This window comes from Schistocerca serialis, chromosome 9 (assembly GCF_023864345.2).
Source record: "Schistocerca serialis cubense isolate TAMUIC-IGC-003099 chromosome 9, iqSchSeri2.2, whole genome shotgun sequence".
Taxonomy (NCBI): domain Eukaryota; kingdom Metazoa; phylum Arthropoda; class Insecta; order Orthoptera; family Acrididae; genus Schistocerca; species Schistocerca serialis.
In genome coordinates this window covers 394,581,617-394,603,728 of record NC_064646.1, presented here as the reverse complement: position 1 = coordinate 394,603,728, position 22,112 = coordinate 394,581,617, and the positions used below count along the sequence as shown (strand labels likewise).

Below are 22,112 nucleotides of genomic sequence, written 5' to 3'. Positions count from 1 at the left end.
TTTACCAGCCAATGCCAATCTGCTTGCATAAGGGCCAGAGATGGATCAAAGTTTTATTGACACACTCAATTGGTAAAGCTCTTTCTCTTGAATAAATCATACAATTTTTCTGATATTTTAATCATTTGTTTGCCTCTTACAAGTACGTCACATCTACCGATCTCCATCCTGTTATTTGTCTCTCCCTATTTTTGTTCATTTTGTTTCATTGACACGTTTCACATCATAACGTTTATCGTGAATATGATCCATGGAACAAGCAACTAACTAACTGCCTCAACTTCCTTACATCTAAACACACTATGTCCGAAGGGGACGAGGGAGAGTGTGGTGGGGGGAGGAGGGGGGTTGGCTGTCCCCTCCTCCTGGAAGATGGGGTCATGTATTTTCCATTTATTACTAAATTCTCACGCATTTGTAGCAATTATTCGCAGATTTAAGATTGTGATGTGTTACAGAACATGTCATTTGGCACGACTGCTCAGTAATACGTCACTTTGTAGACACAAGGATGTTCAGTTCAATCCTAGTCTGCTAAAAGCCTATTCTAGCAGCCAACCTAAGTGTAGTTTTGGAGGTTTCTCCTATTCATCTGGTCATCTGTTACACTTTATCCCAGCAACTCAAAAAAAACGGAGGTATCAAAAAAATATGTTGTCAAAACTAAATAACGGAAGACGTGAAAACAACACAATAAACTCACCAGCAGTGGCAAATGCGAAGTTTTGTACACAAACAGAGTGCTATGGAATAAACTTTTTAAAGTGCATTTCCTGTTTTTCCACACTGTGGGAAATTAATATGTCGGTTTTTGCCGATTATTTTCGTTGCTGTACATCAAGAGTTTGCCAGTCATTTTAATTTTGTCCGATTTCAGATTTTTAATTTTTATTACCAACCTAACATTATTGATATAGCTTGAAGAAATATATTTTTTGTGAATAACTCGTTGTAAGCCCAGAATTTAATCATAAGAGGAATGAAACAAAAAACCAGCATTCATATTCGGATTAATAATACAAAAAATGTGCTTCGCATACACCAATGAAGTAGGGAAATAAATTTATCACTTACGTATCAAAGAAAACTACTTTAAATTAATGAGTGGATACCTACACTGAACTGGTACACCTGCCTAATATCGTGTAGGTCCCCTGTGAGCATGCAGAAGTGCTGCACCACGACGTGGCATGGACTCGAATAATATCTGAAGTAGCGCTGGAGTAAAGTGATACCATTAATCCTGCAGGGCTGTTCATAAATCAGAAAGAGTACTATGTGGTGGAGATCTTTTCTGAACAGCATGTTGAAAGGCATCCCTGATATGCTCAATAATGTTAATTTCGGGGGAGTTTGGTGGCCAGCAGTAGTGTTTAAACTCAGATGAGTATTCCTGGAGCAATTCTGGACGTAAGGGGTGTCACATTGTCCTGCTGGAATTCCCCAAGTCACTCGAAATGCACAATGGACATGAATGGATGCATTTGATCAGACAGGATACTTATGTATGTGTCACCTGTCAAAGTCTTTTCTAGATGTATCAGGGGTCCCATATCACTCCAACTGCACACGTCCCATTCCATTGCAGAGTCTCCACCAGTTTCAACAGTCCCCTGCTGACATGCAGCATCCATGGATTCATGAGGCTGTGTCCGTACCCGTACATCTCTATCCACTCGATACAATTTGAAATGAGACCCGTCCAATCAGGCAACATATTCCAATCAGCAACAGTCCAATATCGGTGCAGGCGGGCCCAGGCGACTGTGTCATGCAGTCATCAAGGGTACAAGAGTGGGCCTTTGGCTCCAAAAGCCCATATCAATGGCGTCTCGTTGAATGGTTCGCACGCTGACACTTGTTGATCGCTCAGCATTGTAACCTGCAGCAGTTTGCAGAAGGGTTGCACTTCTGTCACGTTGAACGATTCTTTTAAGTCGTTGTAGGTCCCGTTCTTGCAGGATCTTTTTCCGGCCGCAGCGATGTCGGAGATTTGATGTTTTACCGGATTCCTGATATTTACGGTACACTCGTGAAACGGTCGTACGGAAAAATCCCCCCTTCATCGCTACCTCGGAGATGCTGTGTTCCATCGCTCGTGCGCCGACTATAACACCACGTTCAAACACAATGAAATCCTGATAACCTGACATTGTAGCAGCAGTAACCGATCTAACAACTGCGCCAGACACTTGTTGTCTTATATAGGTGTTGCCGACCGCAGCGCTGTATTCTGCCTGTTTACATATCTCTGTATTTGAATATGAATGCCTATACCAGTTTCTTTGGCGCTTCAGTGTATAATGCTTCCAAAACCAGGAAAGCCACCAGACAACTCCAGATCATACCACCCAATCACGCTACTCCCGGTAAAAGGGAAAGTATTCGAAGCAATACTCAGTAACAGACTGTCAGACAACGCTGAGGAAAAACCATCATCCTGAAAAGACAATCAGGATTTAGGAAAGGAAACGCCACTATAGACCTCAGACTAAGAGTCTGTACCAGTATAATACAAGAAAAGAGCTTAACGAAGCAGACCTAAGCTCTGGTCCTGGAGATAGGCAGTGTGTTCGACAAAGTGTGACTCAAGGGATTGGAATGGAGATTCCAACTCAACTAGCCACATTTCTTTCGAACATCCTAGACAACAGGCCATCAAAAATATATCAAGATGAAGCCCAGTTTGTAGCATTCTTCCCAGAAGTACGTGTGCCACAGGGCGCGATTCTCTCGCCCCGTTGTACAATTTATGTACCTTTTGACATTCCACACACAACAAAATGGAATGATGGGCTGGTGCTCTATGTGGATGATACAGCTTGCTGGTGGTATGGACAGTCTGTGAAGGAAATCAACAGAGAAATCAGTAAATACATCAACCATCTGGCTAAAAAAGTGGAGGATACAGCCAAACTTCAAAAAACAACTTATGGTATTTAATCACAGACAGTTCTCAAGGAACAGAAACTTGAATCTACAAAATGCTTAAGTCCAGCTGTGAGGGAAAAAATGCAACTCAAGGAGACCGCCATCTATTTAGGAACAACTCTGAACAGAACCATGACATAGGCTCCACACGTCTGAAGTATGAGAGAAAGAGGTTACAGGCGCATCCTAATCTGACTCACAATGGGTTCAAAATGGTTCAAATGGCTCTGAGCACTATGGGACTCAACTGCTGAGGTCATTAGTCCCCTAGAACTTAGAACTAGTTAAACCTAACTAACCTAAGGACATCACAAACATCCATGCCCGAAGCAGGATTCGAACCTGCGACCGTAGCGGTCTTGCGGTTCCACTCTGCAGCGACTTTAACCGCTCGGCCACTTCGGCCGGCTCACAATGGGTGCCAACAACGATACACTGATTCGCATTTGTATGTTAAGCAGAATGCTAAATACGCCACCACTGTGTGGATAGAGAGCAGATGCATTAAAAAAAAAATGGTTCAAATGGCTCTGAGCACTATGCGACTTAACTTCTGAGGTCATCAGTCGCCTAGAACTTAGAACTACTTAAACCTAACTGACCTAAGGACATCACACACATCCATGCCCGAGGCAGGATTCGAACCTGCGACCGTAGCGGTCGCTCGGCTCCAGATTGTAGCGCCCAGAACCGCACGGCCACTCCGGCCGGCCGATACATTAAACAGAAATTACTGTCACTTGAAAGGCAAATTCTCCATATAACAGGAAGACTCGACAGAAGAACGAACAATAACATGGTCTACCGCAGCACAGAAGTCTCACCAATGAAAGAGCGATGGATTTTAGTAGCAACAAATATGAACAAACTGTACTATAAACATAAGCCTTACGACAGACCTACTAGGCACCACGCCAATGGACGTCAATTTCCGGCAATAAAGTATGAAAATCTACCCAAAATAATCAGGGAATGTATCTCAATCATAGAAAAAAAAGCGTGCCGGCAACATAACATGAATAATTAGCCACTTAACACAAGACGAATAAAACAGAGGAACAAGGGCAGATGCTTTTCCAACTACAAACACAACACAACGACGCTTGGCGAGGTTTGAGACAGTTTTCCCTCAGTTATCACATCTTCTCCTCAGAAAACAAAAGAATATACAAGAATAATAAGAAAGGAAACCGCCAAATGATAAAATAAATGGAACCCCAACAGCTAAGCTTAGACACGTAACGTGATGAGTCCACAAAAACGCAGAGCATAGAATCAAGCACGAATACATGCACCTGCTATTATACATGCGGGGGAGGAACGTTGCGAAACTACTCGCAAATAGTCAGCGAAAGACGTGGAAATTTAGCCACATACCAGTACACACTATCACCGGCCCCTCTACTCATGTAACCTGCTTCTCCCATAAATAAGGAAAAATGCTAAATCAAAAGCAGTTAGCAAGCGAAGAAAGTGTCAGATAAACCATCAGATCGGCGAGCACTCTCCCATTCGAATGATGATTTTACTATCGAGGATGTTGATATCCACGTGGAAGAACAAGAAAGTCAAGCACTGTCTAATGTTCCTTGTGCCCTCTCAGGTATATCACCGCCACAAGAGGGAGAAGGGCAAGGACAGCCATTGGTAATCAATGGCTCCACAGAGACTTCTGTATTCCAGTGGAACTTAAATTGACGCCGATCACATTTGGAAGAACTACTGCTCCTGGCCCAGCAGTTCTAAAGTAGCCGGCACACCTACATTAAGAGGCTACCATACTTAATGGGAAGGATGATCTTGCTGGAGATAGAACTAAAGGTGATGTGGCTGTTTTTGTCGATGATAGAATCACTTCTCACCTGTCTGTGGCCAGAAAAGCAGTTGTAGTGGAAGTTCTCACGCCTGCTAAGATAAGAGAGTGTTCTTTGCACACATCATGATCCACTTGATGCAGGTGTAGTGACAGAGTTTTACCAGTCACTTCGCAATCCTCCTCCTGGTGCCCGTAGTGCACAGTGTGCTGTAGGGTTCAGCTACTACACGGGACGGGTGTATTCGAACTACTGAGCGCCTCGTCAATTCAGACATTATCTGCCGTTAGAACTCTGGTCAGATGACACATTATTCTACAACTGCAGAGCCGTCTTCAGTAATTTATCTACGTTTCTGCTTTGAAGCTGTTGCAGGCTCTCTCCAGTGGAATGTGGCCACAGATTTGTATTTCAGTAACCACTTTCTGGTATGGATCCATTTTCTGACTACGACAGTGACTGACAGCAGACCACAAAGTTGGATGTTCCAAAAGCCATTCTGGTTCAATACAGTCAGAAGGCCATCTTCAGATACAGGAATGCGTCCAGGAGATCTTAGGTCATATCACCTGTGTGATCCACAAACTGTCGTCAGTTTCATTCTCCAGTCTAGCAGCCACCTCAGATGATGGCCTGTTGTTTGGTGGGACAAAGGAAGGATTCATGTCCCCCATAACAAATTTTTGTTTACCTTAAGGATCTAAATATTTATCTCACTTCATAATACACTCTTTCAGTCTCTCCCTCATCCGAAGAGCTAATATGCCCATAAATTTGTACTTCTATGGCGTGTGTTGACTTGGTGCCTATTTTGGCCACAATAATACGTTCACTACATTGTTAATAGTAACTTACCCGTATTCCAATTTTCTTATTCAGTGTTAGACATACTCCTGCATTACCCCTATTTGGTTTTCTGATATTAAATGTGCGGAAAACATACTACCGAATGAAACAAAACCATAAATAACTACACAAAAGCTTTCTGATGTCTCTTTTTTTAGGTTGTCTGTTTACAAATTATTGAGTTAACGTCAACAAACTTCATCAGAACATTTCCTAATTTATATTCAAAAGAAATATATTGGCACATAATTAATCACACCACTATTATCTACTCTCCCGCTAAAGAAGTGAACGTCACTTCCCTCGCTGAAATTACGGTCTTGCCATTTTTCTCTGTGCTGTCGTCTTCACCAACACACTGTTTCGATAGTAGTTTTGCCTACGGTGTGTAAACATTGATCAAAGTGTCATCTACAGTCTCATAACCTCGCCATTGGCCCTATGGATTGTACTTAAACTCTCCTAAATACTACAGTGAAATGGCGTCCATTTAATTGTCAGGTTTGGAGTCAATAAACTCCTTAGAAAACCTAATTATGACAACCTTAGTCAAGCCGTCAAGACTGCTTTTTGATATAAGAAGACATTTACTTCGCAGAAAGACGCTATCAAGAGACATTATATTCACTGTAATATATTTATGAAGTAATTTAAATAACAAGATACGTGTCAAATCTTTCTGGTAGGTTCTCGATGTCGAGAAAGACAAAATTTGAACTGTGGTGTCTCTCCTTTGGCTTGAGGGTAGTGCTATGTTCTGGGCTATGGCTAACCTTTTAAGGCATGAAAATGGTCCAGAGTCATATCTGAGGAAATAATAAAAACTGCCTGTCATCGTAGTTGAAGGATAAAAGTCACAACACACACTGATCAGAACGAACATTATGCCACCACGTAATAGCCAGTATGTCCACCTTTGGCACATATAACAGCGGCAGTGCATCATGACATGGAAGCAATGAGGCCTTGGTAGGTCACTGGGGGGAATTGGTACCACATCTGCAAACACAAGTCACCCAATTCCCGTAAATTCCAGGGAAGGGGGTGATGAGCTCTGATACCACATTCAATTACATCCCAGATGTGTTTGATCAGGTTCAGATCTTTCGAATTGGGGGGATGGGGGGGGGGGCATCACATCAATTGGAACTCGTCACTATGTTCCTCGAACCAGTGCATCCCATTCCTGGTCTTGTGAAATGCCGCATTATCTTGTTGAAAAATGCCACTGGTGGCAGGAAACATGATCGTCATGAAGGGATATATGTGGTCTGTAACAAGTGTACGATACTCCTTGGCAGTCATTGTGCATTGCATGATCTCCACTGGTGCCATGGATGTCCACATGAATGTTCACCAGAGCATAATGGAACCGCCGTCAGCTTGTCTCCGTCCCACAGTACAGCTGCCAAGGAGCTGCTCTCCTGGAAGATGACGGACTTGCACCCTTCCATTGGCATGATGAAGAAGGTATCGGGATTCATCGGACCATGCAGTGCTCTGCCACAGTGCCAATGTCCAGTGCAGATGGCCACGCGCCCATTTCACTCATAGTTGCCAATGTCATGATGTTAAAATTGGCACATGCATGTGACATCGGCTGCAGAAGCCCATGGTCAGGAGTGTTCAGTGCACTTTTTGCCCAGACACACTGGTACTCTGTCCAGTATTAAAGTCTGATGCTAGCTGTGCCACAGTTTGCCATCTGTCCTGTTTTACAAGTCTGTCCTGCAGCAAGGAGTGGCCAACCACAGGACATCTACACATGGTTTCACCTTGGTTTCTCTACATGTTGAAAACACTCACAACAGGACTCCTCGTACATCTGACAAGTCGTGCAGTTTCCAAAATACTCATGCCGAGCCTCCAGGCCATCACAACCTTCCCTCCGTCAAACTCAGATAGATTGTGCGTCTTCTCATTGCACACATGGGCAGAACCTCACTGATACATCACGCACCATGCATGTGTCTGACTAGAAGTTATTCCTTGCCAGGTGATGCTGCTATCATCTGGACAGGTTATGGTCATAATGTTCTGGCTGATCAGTTATATGTTTTGTGATGTTGCAGGAAACTCCAGAACAAGTCGGGGAGGCAGTTAAACATGCAATTGATGTCGGTTATCACCATATCGACACCGCAGCTGCATACCACAATGAATCAGGAGTGGGTGACGCACTGCAGGAAAAATTTAAGGAAGGGGCAGTCAAGCGAGAAGATGTGTTTATTACTAGCAAGGTAAGGGCATAAGCAGAAATAATAATATACAGGGTGGCTTTTCAATGTGTACAGAAAGTCAAGTAAAATGCAGATAATGCAGAAAGAAAATGAAAAATGATGTGCCATTTTTCACACAAACCAGTATTATGGAAGTATCACTCCTTTTTAGCAGTTCATTAATGACATGTAGGTAAAAATAACTAATCCATACATGAAATGATAACATTATTTATATTTCACTTGTTTGCTTTGTCTAAAAGAACCACGTTGTTTGAAAAATGCATGAAAATCACTGGCCAAGTGCCAAATGAAAGAGACTGACAGCTGTGGAAACACCACACTTCCTGTGGGCTTCATCTGCAGTGCTATACTTTTCCATGTACATGGTTGGTAAAACACACTGCTGTGCAAAACATAAGGACAAGACAGATAAAGTAACATAACATATGAAATACTTGGTGGAAATGAATGAAAGTACAGGAGCATGTTGCTAGAGATCTCCAAGCTGTGTGCAAAAAGTTGGATATCACATAGGGTCAGCATGACTATAGCGCCAAATCGAGCAAACTCCATAGCAACAGGCTGTTGAAGAAATGGGAAAGGACAGTGTGTGTGAATCAGTGAGCAGTTACGGTGCACTGTGTTGGTGTTCTTCATTACAGTATGGTCTGGAGACAATATTTGGATGATTTCAGACAGGGTAGAGTGTTCAAGAAACTGGAAGAAGGGCGAAGTGTGACAAGTGTAGCCCGGGAGTTTGGTATTGCTTATAGCATTTTTCACGTGCATGGGGGGCATTCTGAACCAAGGGCACTGCTGCCATAAGGAGATGACGTGGTCAACTACAGTGAATGACCGCTACATTGTGAAACAGGCAAGGAAGGACCCACTTCAAAAGCCAGGTGCAATAGTGACTACATTTAACAGGACTGCAAAGCATGCAGTCTGATTCCCCACAGTGGCACGGTGATTGCATGGGGGTGGTATTTCTGCCCAATGACCAGTACACTGCATTCTATTGATATCTGCACATTGACAGAGCAATTTGCCTGATGTCAAGAGCATTGGGATTGAACTAAGGAGGTCTGGGGTCACCAACTCCTTTCAGATGAGAGCAGATTCAGTCTGAGAAGTGATTATGGACATACCATCATGTGACGTGAGGTGGAGATATGTAATGCACCCAAGAGCATTGAAAACTTGATTGTTTTGGTGGTCCATGCATTATGGTGTGGAAAATTATAATGCGCATGGCATAATTGACCTCTAAATCTTTGAACATGGTACACCCTGCAGTTAACATCACTGTGACACTGTACTCCATCTCAAAGTACGTCTTTTCAGGGGTGCATTCAGCTCTGATTTCATTTTTATGGAAGACAATGTACAACCACATCAAACAATGCAGGTGTTTATTATAGTACTGTTAGAGAGCAGGTGTATCCTTTTATTCTGCATCTTCATGATGTGTATGCTATGGACACTTCGTTTTTCCAACATGACGAGAACCAAGTTGATACATACGTTCCTGCTATGAAGAACACTGAGGCTACCTATTGCATGTTGACTGGGCCCTAAATGAACTTATCTTAATCCCACAGGAAATGCCTAGGACTATTTGAAACAGCATGCAAAATGTAGCAGTCAACACCTTCTCAATCTCAACTGGATGGCTTCAACTGGATATGGAATACCTTAAGAAACTTGCAGACTCTCCTTTCCATTTGTGTAGTGGAATCCAAGACTTAGTAATAGTGAATACACTAATAGACTTAGCGGGAAAAACATCGTTTATGTTAGACTTAGCAGGAGAAACACAGTTTACTTTTGTGTGTGAAGAGTAGAATAAGAACCATTATTTACAAGAAGGTAGCTTTTGAGTGCCAGTCATGGTAGAAATGTGCATGAGAAGAACTGAGAGAGGGAGAACAAGAGCAACCTGAAAAATGAAAGGAGAAAGAACAGTAACCGTGAGTGATGAGTGAATCTACTTCACTGTTCGACGGAGAAAAATGTCAAAACATATTAATCTCTGAGGGAAAATGTATGAGGAAGATGGAAGTGTTTCAGCTTTTGTTAAATACAACAGGGTACTGTATTGTGTGTGGAGTACAAGGTCGCTTTTTCCAGAGGCAAACAGCAGTATGTGAGTATTCACGTGACTCATCTGGTCACAAGCATAGTAAAAGGGCATGTGAGGCAGTAATGTGCTCAACAGGCAGCTGGAGCATATATGAAGCACACATAAATTCACAAAAAGTTTTAATGGAGTAGAATTTTCACTACTCATATAGTGTTAAATTTCATTGCAATCGGGGATGTTTGTCCGAAACTATGACAATGCAAACTTACCAGAAGTCTTCTTGCTAACTGAAAAAGAACACTGCCTGACAAAAAGGTTATAGGACCCAGAAGGCCTGGCCAGATGTTACATAACTTTGCACATTTACAAACAATGGCGGGTATGTAGATGAATAGAGTTGCGATTTTATGTAACAGGGAGAATGGCAACCACAGTGCATTAGTGTTGTTCATGTTTGATATTGTTACCAGACCCTGTAGGATATACAAGTGACATGAACAATGTCAAATGTTGAGTGATTATTGGTAAGAATATGGAGGTGCAGGGTACCTGTATGATACAGCGTTATCAGCACCTGATGGTTTGAAAGGCTCCTCCATTTAGCAGGCTGACTGAACTATGCAGTATCCATATTTGTGGCACATTCAGAGGTAACAGTGGTCTATTATTCAACTGAATGGGAAAATGAGGGCAGACATACTCATCATCAAGATTCCAGTCAACCGTGTCTTACCACCATGAGGGAGGATCACCGTATTGAGCATCAAGCACATCGTAACACCTTCTCATGTTTGCCTGCGATCTGAGAACAGGTAATGGACTCCCTGACACATTCTGTGTCATCCCACACCCAACTGGTTGGAGACTAAGAGTAGCCAGACTAGTCAGTTACTGTCTCATACATAAGCTTCCATTAACTCCACAACACAAATGACTGCATTTGCAGTGGTGCTATTATTGGGAAGCGTGAACTACTGATGAATGGTGTTGTACTGTGTTCAGCAGTGAATCACAGTTCTTCATTATCCTGGATGACCACTGTTGCTGACTATGGTGGTCATCTGGAGAGAGCCTCCATTCTTCCAATGTTTTGAAGAGGCACAACAGAATTACTCCTGGAGTCATGATGTGGAAAACAATCAATATCATTTCAGGTCACAGAAGATAATGGTTGAGGAAATTTTGACAGTGCCATGTGCTAATTTACAACAGAAAAATGCTCATCCATGCAAGGGACATGTTCCTGCGAACTGTTTGCATGATGTTGAGGTACTCCCAGCAAGGTCCCCAGATCTGTCCTCCAACAGAACACCTATTGGACCAGCCTGAGCATCAACTCTGTCCAAGTGTCAGTGTCCCGTATATCAAGGAGCAGTTACAACAGCTGTGGGCCAGCTCGTCTCAGGAGAAGATGCAACAGCTTTATACCACACTTCCCAACTGAATCACTGCATGCATCCCAGTCAGAGGGGGTGCTCCATTATGCTGAGAAGTGGATGCCTACTGCCAAGATATTTATAAATTTGACTTGACTTGTGTATTGTGTTTATTGAACCAGGGACCTAGAAATGATGGAGAGGCTTCATCCCGCCATAGCCCTCAGTGGTACTCAACCCCACAACAGGCCACAGTAGTCCATCCACCTCACCGCTGCCCCACACCGAACCCAGGGTTATTGTGCAGTTCAGCCCCCAGAGAAACCCCCACTCCCAGGAATGTGTCATACCAGATGAGTGTAACCCCAATGTTTGTGTGGTAGAATAATTATGGTGTACATGTACACGGAGACAGTGTTTGCGCAGCAATTGCCGACATAGTGTAACTGAGGCGGAATAAGGGGAACCAGCCTGCATTCACCGAGGCAGATGGAAAATTACCTTAAAAACCATCCACAGGCTGGCCGGCACACTGGACCTAGCCACTTATCCACCAGGCAGATTCCTACTGGGGATGGGTACACCTTCCTTCTTGGGAAGCAGTGCGTTAGACCATGTTGCTAGCTGGGCGGGCTGACTTGACTTGCTAGTCACTGAAACAACATCACATTTGATCTTTCATTTAGTTTCCTCTGTCCCTTCTGGATGCTTCACTTTTTTTTGACAGGTAGTGTATGTCCTGCTCAGGTGAGGTGCTCATCCTGAGTTATGTACAACTTCTTCATCAGTTTCTGGTACTGTATTGCATTATCATCAAGGAGGTTACAAAAAGCAAATAGTGTGGTGCAGTTACAATTTCCAGTAAATGTGAAGTAGGATCCCCATACACATGGAACAAACACTACACCAAACACATAGTCTGTGGTGTCAGTAGTCCCAGTAATCCTGCATTATGGCCCTGCTACTGGAGAGACACACACTGTGAAGAAAGCAGTCAGTGTGGTGGTAACAGCAATCTACCTGAAAGTTCAGTAAAATACTGATGAAGGTGGTACAAACAACAAGACAAAGTGAACAGAGTAGTGCTGTGGGTAGTACCACAGAACATGCAGTAAGACCCTTCTACAAGTAGGACAGGCACTGTAAAGGAAATACACGGCATGGTTCTGTTAGTAGTTCAAGTGATTGCGTTGTTGTTGTTGTTTTTGGGGGAGGAGACCAGACAGCAAGGTTATTGGTCTCACCTGATTAGGGAAGGATGGAGAAGGAAATCGACCATACTCTTTCAAAGGAACCATCTCAGCATTTGCCTGGAGCAGTTTAGGGAAATCACGGAAAACCTAAATCAGGATGGCCAGATGTGGGATTGAACCGTGATCCTGTATTATGACTGCTACAGATGGGACACACGCTGTGAAGGAATCACATAGTGTGGTGCTGTTAGTTGTTGCAGTGAATGTGCAGTAAGACCCTCCAAAAGGTGGGAAAAACACTAGAGAAAGTACACAGCACTGAGCTGTCACTTGTCCTGGTGGATATGCAGTAGGATCCTGTTACATGGTAGGACAAACAATGTAGAATAGCACACAGCATGGTTCTATTGATAATCCCAGTGAATATGCTGTATGATCATGCTACATGTGAGACAAACACTGTAGAGATAGAGCACAGGGTGATGCTGGGGGTAGTTCCAGGGAACATGCAGTACAACACTTCTGCAGATGGGACAAATGCTGTAAAGAAATTTGACAGCACAGTGCTATTAGTAGTCTCAATTTATCTGCAGTAATATTGTGCGACAGGTGGGACAAATACTGAAGAAAAATACAATGGTCGGTGCAGCTAGTAGTCCCAGTGAACATGCAGTAAGACCCTCTTACAAGTAGGACAAACACTGTATAATAGTACACAGTGTGGTTCTGTTGACAGTTCTGGGGAATATTCTATATGACTTTGCATGTGGGACAAACACCACAGAGAAAGCATACGGCACAGTTAGATTCCTGGTCCCAGTGAACATGTAGTACGATCATGTTACATGCGGGGGAAAGAAAAGGCACACAGCATGGTGCTGTTGGTAGTCCTAGTGATAGTCCCAATGAATGTGCAGTGATATGCTCCTACAGAAGGAATGAACAGTGTCAAGAAAGTGCAATGTGATGTGTTTTTAGTGATCCTAATGTTGCTGCAGTAAGAAAGTTCTATACATAATACAAAGACTCTGGATAACACACAGCATGGTGCTGTTAGTAATGACTATCACATATTGCAGATACTGTTCTGATGGTGAATATAGCAGCTTTCAGTGTTTGAATAAGATCCTGAAAATGAGCTTCGCACGACAGCTTACCTCACATCTGAACAACTAGGAACTTTAATTGTTCAAACTCAGTAATTACATGTCCATTCTGTGTTATCAGAATGTCAATTTTAATTGAATTGTGTATCATAAACTGTGAAAACTGAGTCTTACTGTACTTTGGCATCAGTTTACTTTCTAAAAGTCATGAACTTAGGTGTTCACCTGCACTATTTTATACATTGCCCATGTTGCACTTAATATACTTCACTACTAAGCTAGTGTCATCCACAAACAAAAATATTTTTGAATTACTTGTCATATTAGAAGACATATCACTTACATGTATAAGAAATGGTTGTGGTTACAGCACCAACTCCTAAGGCAACCCCCTATTAACCATGTACCAATCAGATGCCACCTCATAGCCATTCCCATTAATATGGAGAATGAAATTTTGCTGTCTGCTTTTAAAGTAGGAGAGGAAATAATTGTGAGCTACCTCTCTTATTCCATAATGGTCCAACTTTTGCAGTAACATTTTGTCACCAATGCCTTAGTTAAATCAAAGAAGATGCCTAGTATTCACAACTTTTTGTTTAATCCACCCAGTGCCTCACAGAGAAAAGATAATATAACATTTTCACATGTCAGACCAATTCTAAAACCAAACTGTATATTTGATAGCAAATTATCCTTATTTATACAGCTTTTTCAATGACTTTTGCAAACAATGATGGCACAGCAACAAATCTAAAAGTGTCTATGTTACTCCTTCCTCCTTTTTATGTGGCAGTTTCACTACTGAGTACTTCAATCATTCAGGAAAATAAATATTTCTATGGGAAAGGAAGCTATTACAAATGTGGCTAAGTACTGGTCTAACATAAGCAGCACATTCCTTTAGTCTCCTGGTATACACCCTATCACATTCATGACAGTCCTTAGTCTTCAGTGATTTAATTATTGACTTAATCTCACCCTTATCAGTATCATGAAGGTGTGTATCAGGTGGCAGTCTTGGAAAGTCATCTTCTAAGATTCCCTGTAGAAACTAAATTTTTATTCAGTTCACCTGCTATATTCAGAAAGTGACTGTTAAACACTGTACATATATCTGACTTACCAGTAACAAATACAATTTTACTATGAACTGATGTTATCCACATGACCTTGTGCTGTTTACCAGATGCTTCCTTCATGACTGACCACATGGTTTTAATTTTTTCCTGAGACTTAACTGTTCTATTTGCATACTTTATGCTTTTTACCTTCCTAATGACATTTTTAAACACTTTACAGTATGATGCCATTTTAGTGGACCACTGCAGCTTGGCTGTGATTATAATGTTTTGATGGACACTATCCATTTACAATAATGTGACCATCTATCAAAAGCCTGAGTAACCACCTATTGCAGTGTGGACCACTGCAAGATGTGCAGGAAGAGAGTCAGTGAGGTTCTGGAAGGTACTAACAGGAAAGTGGAGCCATACCGATTCTAGAGCCATGGATAGCTGTGCTCAGTTTCCTGATTGTGAATCCATGGCATGAACAATCTGATCATTGTGCCCATAGATTCTTGATAGGGTTTAAATCGGGGGTACAGTGTGACATGTTGCATTATCCTGCTGGTAGATGTCATTGTGCTGAGGAAAAATAAACTGTGTTTATGGGTGGACATGGTTCCCAAGGATAGATGCACACTCGTATTGATCTACTGTTCCTTCCAGAATGATGAGATGACCCAGGGAATGCCAAAAAAACGTTCCCAAGACCATAACACTCCTTACTCTAGACTAGACCCTTCTGATGATTGTTGCAGGGTGTTTTCTTTCAGTCCAATGGAGCATATATATATATATATTTAAAAACAAAGATAATGTGACTTACCATACAAAAGCACTGGCAGGTCGATAGAAACACAAACAGACACATACATACACACAAAATTCAAGCTTTTGCAACAAACTGTTGCCTCATCAGGAAAGAGGGCAGGAGAGGGAAAGACGAAAGGCAGTGGGTTTTAAGGGAGAGGGTAAGGAGTCATTCCAATCCCGGGAGTGGAAAGACTTACCTCAGGGGGAAAAAAGGACGGGTATACACTCACACACACACACATATCCATCCACACATATACAGACACAAGCAGACATATTTAAAGACAAAGAGTTTGGGCAGAGATGTCAGTCGAGGCGGAAGTGCAGAGGCAAAGATGATGTTGAAAGACAGGTGAGGTATGAATGGCGGCAACTTGAAATTAGCGGAGATTGAGGCCTGGTGGGTAACGGGAAGAGAGGATATATTGAAGAGCAAGTTCCCATCTCCGGAGTTCGGATAGGTTTGTGTTGGTGGAAAGTATCCAGATAACCCGGACGGTGTAACACTGTGCCAAGATGTGCTGGCCGTGCACCAAGGCATGTTTAGCCACAGGGTGATCCTCATTACCAACAAACACTGTCTGCCTGTGTCCATTCATGTGAATGGACAGTTTGTTGCTGGTCATTCCCACATAGAATGCATCACAGTGTAGGCAGGTCAGTTGGTAAATCACGTGGGTGCTTTCACATGTGGCTCTGCCTTTGATCGTGTACACCTTCCGGGTTACAGGACTGGAGTAGGTGGTGGTAGGAGGGTGTACGGGCCATGTTTTACACCGGGGGTGGTTACTAGGATAGGAGCCAGAGGGTAGGGAAGGTGGTTTGGGGATTTCATAGGGATGAACTAACAGGTTACGAAGGTTAGGTGGACGGTGGAAAGACACTCTTGGTGGAGTGGGGAGGATTTCATCAAGGATGGATCTCATTTCAGAAAATTTTTCTCAGGCTTGTCTGACATTTGGCATTACCTCAAAGGCCTCACACTTAAAGTTCCCATCTCTGGCTGCAACCCTTCTTTCCATCAGTCCCTATACCAGTTCCAAACTGAACAATCCATTGCCCTCACCCACCTAACCCTTCACCTACACATGAACTCAGCCAATGAACACACCCGTCAACTCCTATCCTTAATAAAAGCCCTTAATCGTTCCTCTCCCACATCCACACCGGCTGTTCGGAGCATCCTCCTACAGGCCAACCGTAAATTAGAACAGCATGCCACCCTCCACCTCAAAAAACTATCCAATCTCCTGGTTTCCCACCTCCGGAAAGGCAACTCACTCACCCTTCACAACCTCTCCAGCAAACCTCAACCTCCTCTCATTGCACACAAACCAAGTCTCTCCCATCTACTCAATCTCCCACTTCCAGCTCCACTCCCTCCAAAACCTCAAAATTCCAATCAACACAATCTGGAACCACAACACCCTATTTCAGTAGTTAACCTTTCCTCCAAACCTCTCTCCCAATCCGAAACCTCTGTCCTTTCCAAAGGCCTCACCTTCAGCCCCACTCCCAGATTCAACCAAACAGCCCTCGTCAAAGATTTACTGTCTTACACTCGTACTCTCTGCTGGAAATATCACTTTGCCACGAAGAAAAATGATCCTAATCCTACTCCTAATGATCCAACTTCCCAAGACACCATCCAAATTGAACTCTGCCTGGAACAGTTCCGTCCTCCATCGCAGCGGGACCCACCTCCTCTTCCTCAAAATCACCCTCTCCAAACCTTCCAGGAATTTCTGACTTCCAGCCTTGCATCTCAATCCTTCTTAAAAAACCTTAATCCTACTCCCAACATCACAACTGCTGAAGCCCAGGCTATCCGTGATCTGAAGGTTGACCGATCCATCGTCATTCTTCCGGCGGACAAGGGTTCCACTACCGTGGTACTTGATCATTGGGAGTATGTGGCTGAGGGACTGCGTCAGCTTACAGACAACACCACATACAAAGTTTGCCAAGGTAACCCCATTCCCGATGTCCAGGCGGAGCTTCAAGGAATCCTCAGAACCTTAGGCCCCCTGCAAAACCTTTCACCTGACTCCATCAACCTCCTGACCCCACCGACACCCCGCACCCCTACCTTCTACCTTCTTCCTAAAATCCACAAACCCAATCATCCCAGCCGCCCCATTGTAGCTGGTTACCAAGCTCCCACAGAACGTATCTCTGCCTACGTAGATCAACACCTTCAACTCATTACATGCAGTCTCCCATCCTTCATCAAAGACACCAACCACTTTCTCGAACGCCTGGAATCCTTACCCAATGTGTTACCCCCGGAAACCATCCTTGTAACCATTGATGCCACTTCCTTATACACAAATATTCCCCACGTCCAGGGCCTCACTGCGATGGAGCATTTCCTTTCACGCCGATCACCTGCCACCCTACCTAAAACCTCTTTCCTCATCACCTTAGCCAGCTTCATCCTGACCCACAACTTCTTCACTTTTGAAGGCCAGACATACCAACAATTAAAGGGAACAGCCATGGGTACCAAGATGGCCCCCTCGTACGCCAACCTATTCATGGGTCGCTTAGAGGAAGCCTTCTTGGTTACCCAGGCCTGCCAACCCAAAGTTTGGTACAGATTTATTGATGACATCTTCATGATCTGGACTCACAGAGAAGAAGAACTCCAGAATTTCCTCTCCAACCTCAACTCCTTTGGTTCCATCAGATTCACCTGGTCCTACTCCAAACCCCTTGCCACTTTCCTTGACGTTGACCTCCATCTGTCCAATGGCCAGCTTCACACGTCCGTCCACTTCAAACCCACCAATAAGCAACAGTACCTCCATTATGACAGCTGCCACCCATTCCACATCAAACGGTCCCTTCCCTACAGGCTAGGTCTTCGTGGCAAACGAATCTGCTCCAGTCCGGAATCCCTGAACCATTACACCAACAACCTGACAACAGCTTTTGCATCCCGCAACTACCCTCCCGACGTGGTACAGAAGCAAATAACCAGAGCCACTTCCTCATCCCCTCAAACCCAGAATCCCCCACAGAAGAACCACAAAAGTGCCCCACTTGTGACAGGATACTTTCCGGGACTGGACCAGACTCTGAATGTGGCTCTCCAGCAGGGATACGACTTCCTCAAATCCTGCCCTGAAATGAGATCCATCCTTCATGAAATCCTCCCCACTCCACCAAGAGTGTCTTTCCACCGTCAACCTAACCTTCATAACCTGTTAGTTCATCCCTATGAAATCCCCAAACCACCTTCCCTACCCTCTGGCTCCTATCCTTGTAACTGCCCCCGGTGTAAAACCTGTCCCATGCACCCTCCTACCACCACCTACTCCAGTCCTGTAACCCGGAAGGTGTACACGATCAAAGGCAGAGCCACATGTGAAAGCACCCACGTGATTTACCAACTGACCTGCCTACACTGTGATGCATTCTATGTGGGAATGACCAGCAACAAACTGTCCATTCGCATGAATGGACACAGGCAGACAGTGTTTGTTGGTAATTAGGATCACCCTGTGGCTAAACATGCCTTGGTGCATGGCCAGCACATCCTGGCACAGTGTTACACCATCCGGGTTATCTGGATACTTCCCACCAACACAAACCTATCCGAACTCCAGAGATGGGAACTTGCTCTTCAATATATCCTCTCTTCCCGTTACCCCCCAGGCCTCAATCTCCACTAATTTCAAGTTGCCGATACTCATACCTCACCTGTCATTCAACATCATCTTTGCCTCTGCACTTCCGCCTCGACTGACATCTCTGCCCAAACTCTTTGTCTTTAAATATGTCTGCTTGTGTCTGTATATGTGTGGATGGATATGTGTGTGTGTGTGAGTGTATACCCGTCCTTTTTTCCCCCTAAGGTAAGTCTTTCCGCTCCCGGGATTGGAATGACTCCTTACCCTCTCCCTTAAAACCCACTTCCTTTCATCTTTCCCTCTCCTTCCCTCTTTCCTGATGAGGCAACAGTTTGTTGCAAAAGCTTGAATTTTGTGTGTATGTATGTGTCTGTTTGTGTTTCTATCGACCTGCCAGCGCTTTCGTGTGGTAAGTCACATCATCTTTGTTTTTAAATATAACTATCTGCAAATTTGCTACATCTTTTGCGTATTTAACTCCCTTCAAAATATCAATCTTTAGATGGTCATGTATTTATGTTTCCTTCCACCATTCTTCTAAATCAAATGGTACTCATGATAAAGCATCTGCCACTACATTCTCTGACTCTTTGTTGTCACAGATTTCTATATCTTACTGTTGAACAAATATTGACAATATATTAACAGTCCATGATTCAATTTGCTAATCATTAAGAAAGTTAAGGATTTATGGGCCGTAAATATAACAGTTTTATGACCAAGTAGGAAGCATTTGAATTTATTAAGGCTTGTAATAGTCAAAATTATGTCAACATATTATTAAATTAAACTTCATTTTAGTGCAGCAATTGCAAGCTACTCAATAGGATGGGGAACACCAGTGACAAGAATATAAAGAGATTAGTCATAAATATTTATTTATAGAAGAAAAATGCCTTTAGGCCACAGTTACTCAAATAAGCTTACAAATTACATTTATTAATAAGAGAAAGAAACAACGATTCATTCATTATCAATTGCATAATTCTCAGTGTTGTTACCATTGTGTTTACATTGTGGTTGCTATGAGACAATGGAACTGGCAGGCAGGGTTAGATGACAATGAGAGCTGCAGTGTGTTTTACTGGGTGATGGTCATTCTGCTGTTGGCAGAGATGATGGTGGACTGGGATCAGTTAGCAGCTTCTCATGGCATCATGAAGAGAGTAGGCATGTGAGTTGCAGGTAGCTGGCCTCATGTCTCATGGCCTGGCAGCACATATGTGGTGGATAGTGCATGTCTTTGGCTGCTTCTGGCGCCAGATGTCCAGCTCGTATGCCCACCAGGAAGTATTGCTGTTGCCATCCCAAACACTGGCATCCCTCCAAGCTAATCACTTTGCACGCTCCAGAGCTATGTCCCTAGGTGTGGCCATACATTCTATTGGTTGGCTCATAGTCTTCTTTTGGCCAATCACATTATTGTTAACCATCATTTTTAAACATCTTTGTACTGCCCACAGTTTGCAAATTCTCTCACCAAGCAGGGAGGACCATACCTTGTGGTGAGAAGAATTTCTTCACTGGACAAGCTCCATGTTGTCAGTTAAGAATAGATATCCTGTGTCCCACCCCTTTGCCACTTCTACCTGCTCTTCTAAAATCCCCTCCAACTCCAGACATTAGCAGTTCATGTCCTTGGGCAGCATCCAACTGTTCCCTGATACTATGTCCATTCTACTAAAAAAAAAAAAAAAAAAAAAACCATTCAGGTATATGATAGTGTGGATGAGGGGGAGACGGTCTCTCTTTTGTCCATCGGCTGCCTGCATGTCTCCCACAGAAAACCGGGCAGTGGGGAAGTCCAAGCTACTGTCCTCGGGGCCAAAGGTCCAGTATACAACTCCTGTCTTAAATGGTCCAAATTTTCAACAGCACCAAAAGAGGTTGCATTTAAGTCACAGTGGTCTGCAAATTAAATCCTAAATCGTCTTTCCACTCATTTTCAATTAGTTTCACTCTGTACTTGTCTCACAGGGATCATCTGCATTTTATAGCCTGTAGCCAAATTTGGGCATGTCTTATGATTTGTACCATTACAAACATTTGTACCTTTATCCACACAAAACAATCACAAGTAACTGTCTTTTCACTATTTTCACTGCATAAATATATTCCTTTCACCTTCAAAGTCATTTGGATTGTACTTTCGCTTTAAATGTTTATTGTTCATGATGTCTGTCATTACGACTTGATCTGTACACTACTGGTAAATGTCTTTTGCGCTCTTTTTATGCAGCAATCATTGACTTCTGCCTCTTTCATCTATCACTCTAATATTACAAACAGGTAACATTCACACCAGTAACTTATATGGCACCATTAGCAACAATGCTCCCTCATTCATACTTGAGATCAACTTCCCTTTTACAAATATACACTTTTCCTCTATTATACTCCCTCATGTTTCTTGTACTGAAGATTCCAACTTCTCTCAGTCCCTCTAATTATAGATACAAAATTTTTGAACAACATATGTCTCAATTCACAAATGGAGCAACTTCCTAGTTTCTCTATACTTTGGCTAGTTCGCATTTTTTATGACCAATTTTTTCCTATGAACACAAACCAGCCTACATCTTTGCATTCCTCCTGTTACAGCATATGAAATGGTATCTGTCTGTTCCATCATTAAATTCCTACCCATCAAGACTTAAATATACTTCTCAGGAATGGTATATTCTTTCACATTCTGCCCTCTCCCACGATACACATGAATTTACATGGTTTTCTCTCCATGATACATCTTTCAAAGCTGAGTTACCTCAGTGCAGTCTCACACTAACTTCTTATCTGGTGTAGAATTCTAATTCCTGCCAATAGCATAATAATTTTAGTCAACAATTATAACATCTATCTCACGAAATGTCATTCTCCTTAACAATTCAGTTCATCATATCATGTAGGCCCATTTTCATTAAATGTTAAAGGTGATGCTTCTGTTCACAAGCTATCTTCCCATTACACTTATGAATCACCTCCAATACTTCATCAACAAAATTACAAATTATAGTACTGTGCTGCTC

General features: G+C 43.0%; 1 protein-coding gene across 1 annotated transcript in view; it reads left to right on the top strand.

Moving 5' to 3' along the window:
• Window positions 1-20,636, top strand: part of LOC126419647 (aldo-keto reductase family 1 member B7-like) — a 29,893-nt gene extending 9,257 nt beyond the window's left edge. Inside the window, exons 2-3 of the mRNA XM_050086836.1 lie at window positions 7,664-7,831; window positions 20,550-20,636. Of these exons, the coding sequence (XP_049942793.1) occupies window positions 7,664-7,831; window positions 20,550-20,636 (255 nt within the window). The remainder of the gene's footprint in view (window positions 1-7,663; window positions 7,832-20,549) is intronic.
• Window positions 20,637-22,112: the final 1,476 nt, after the last annotated feature.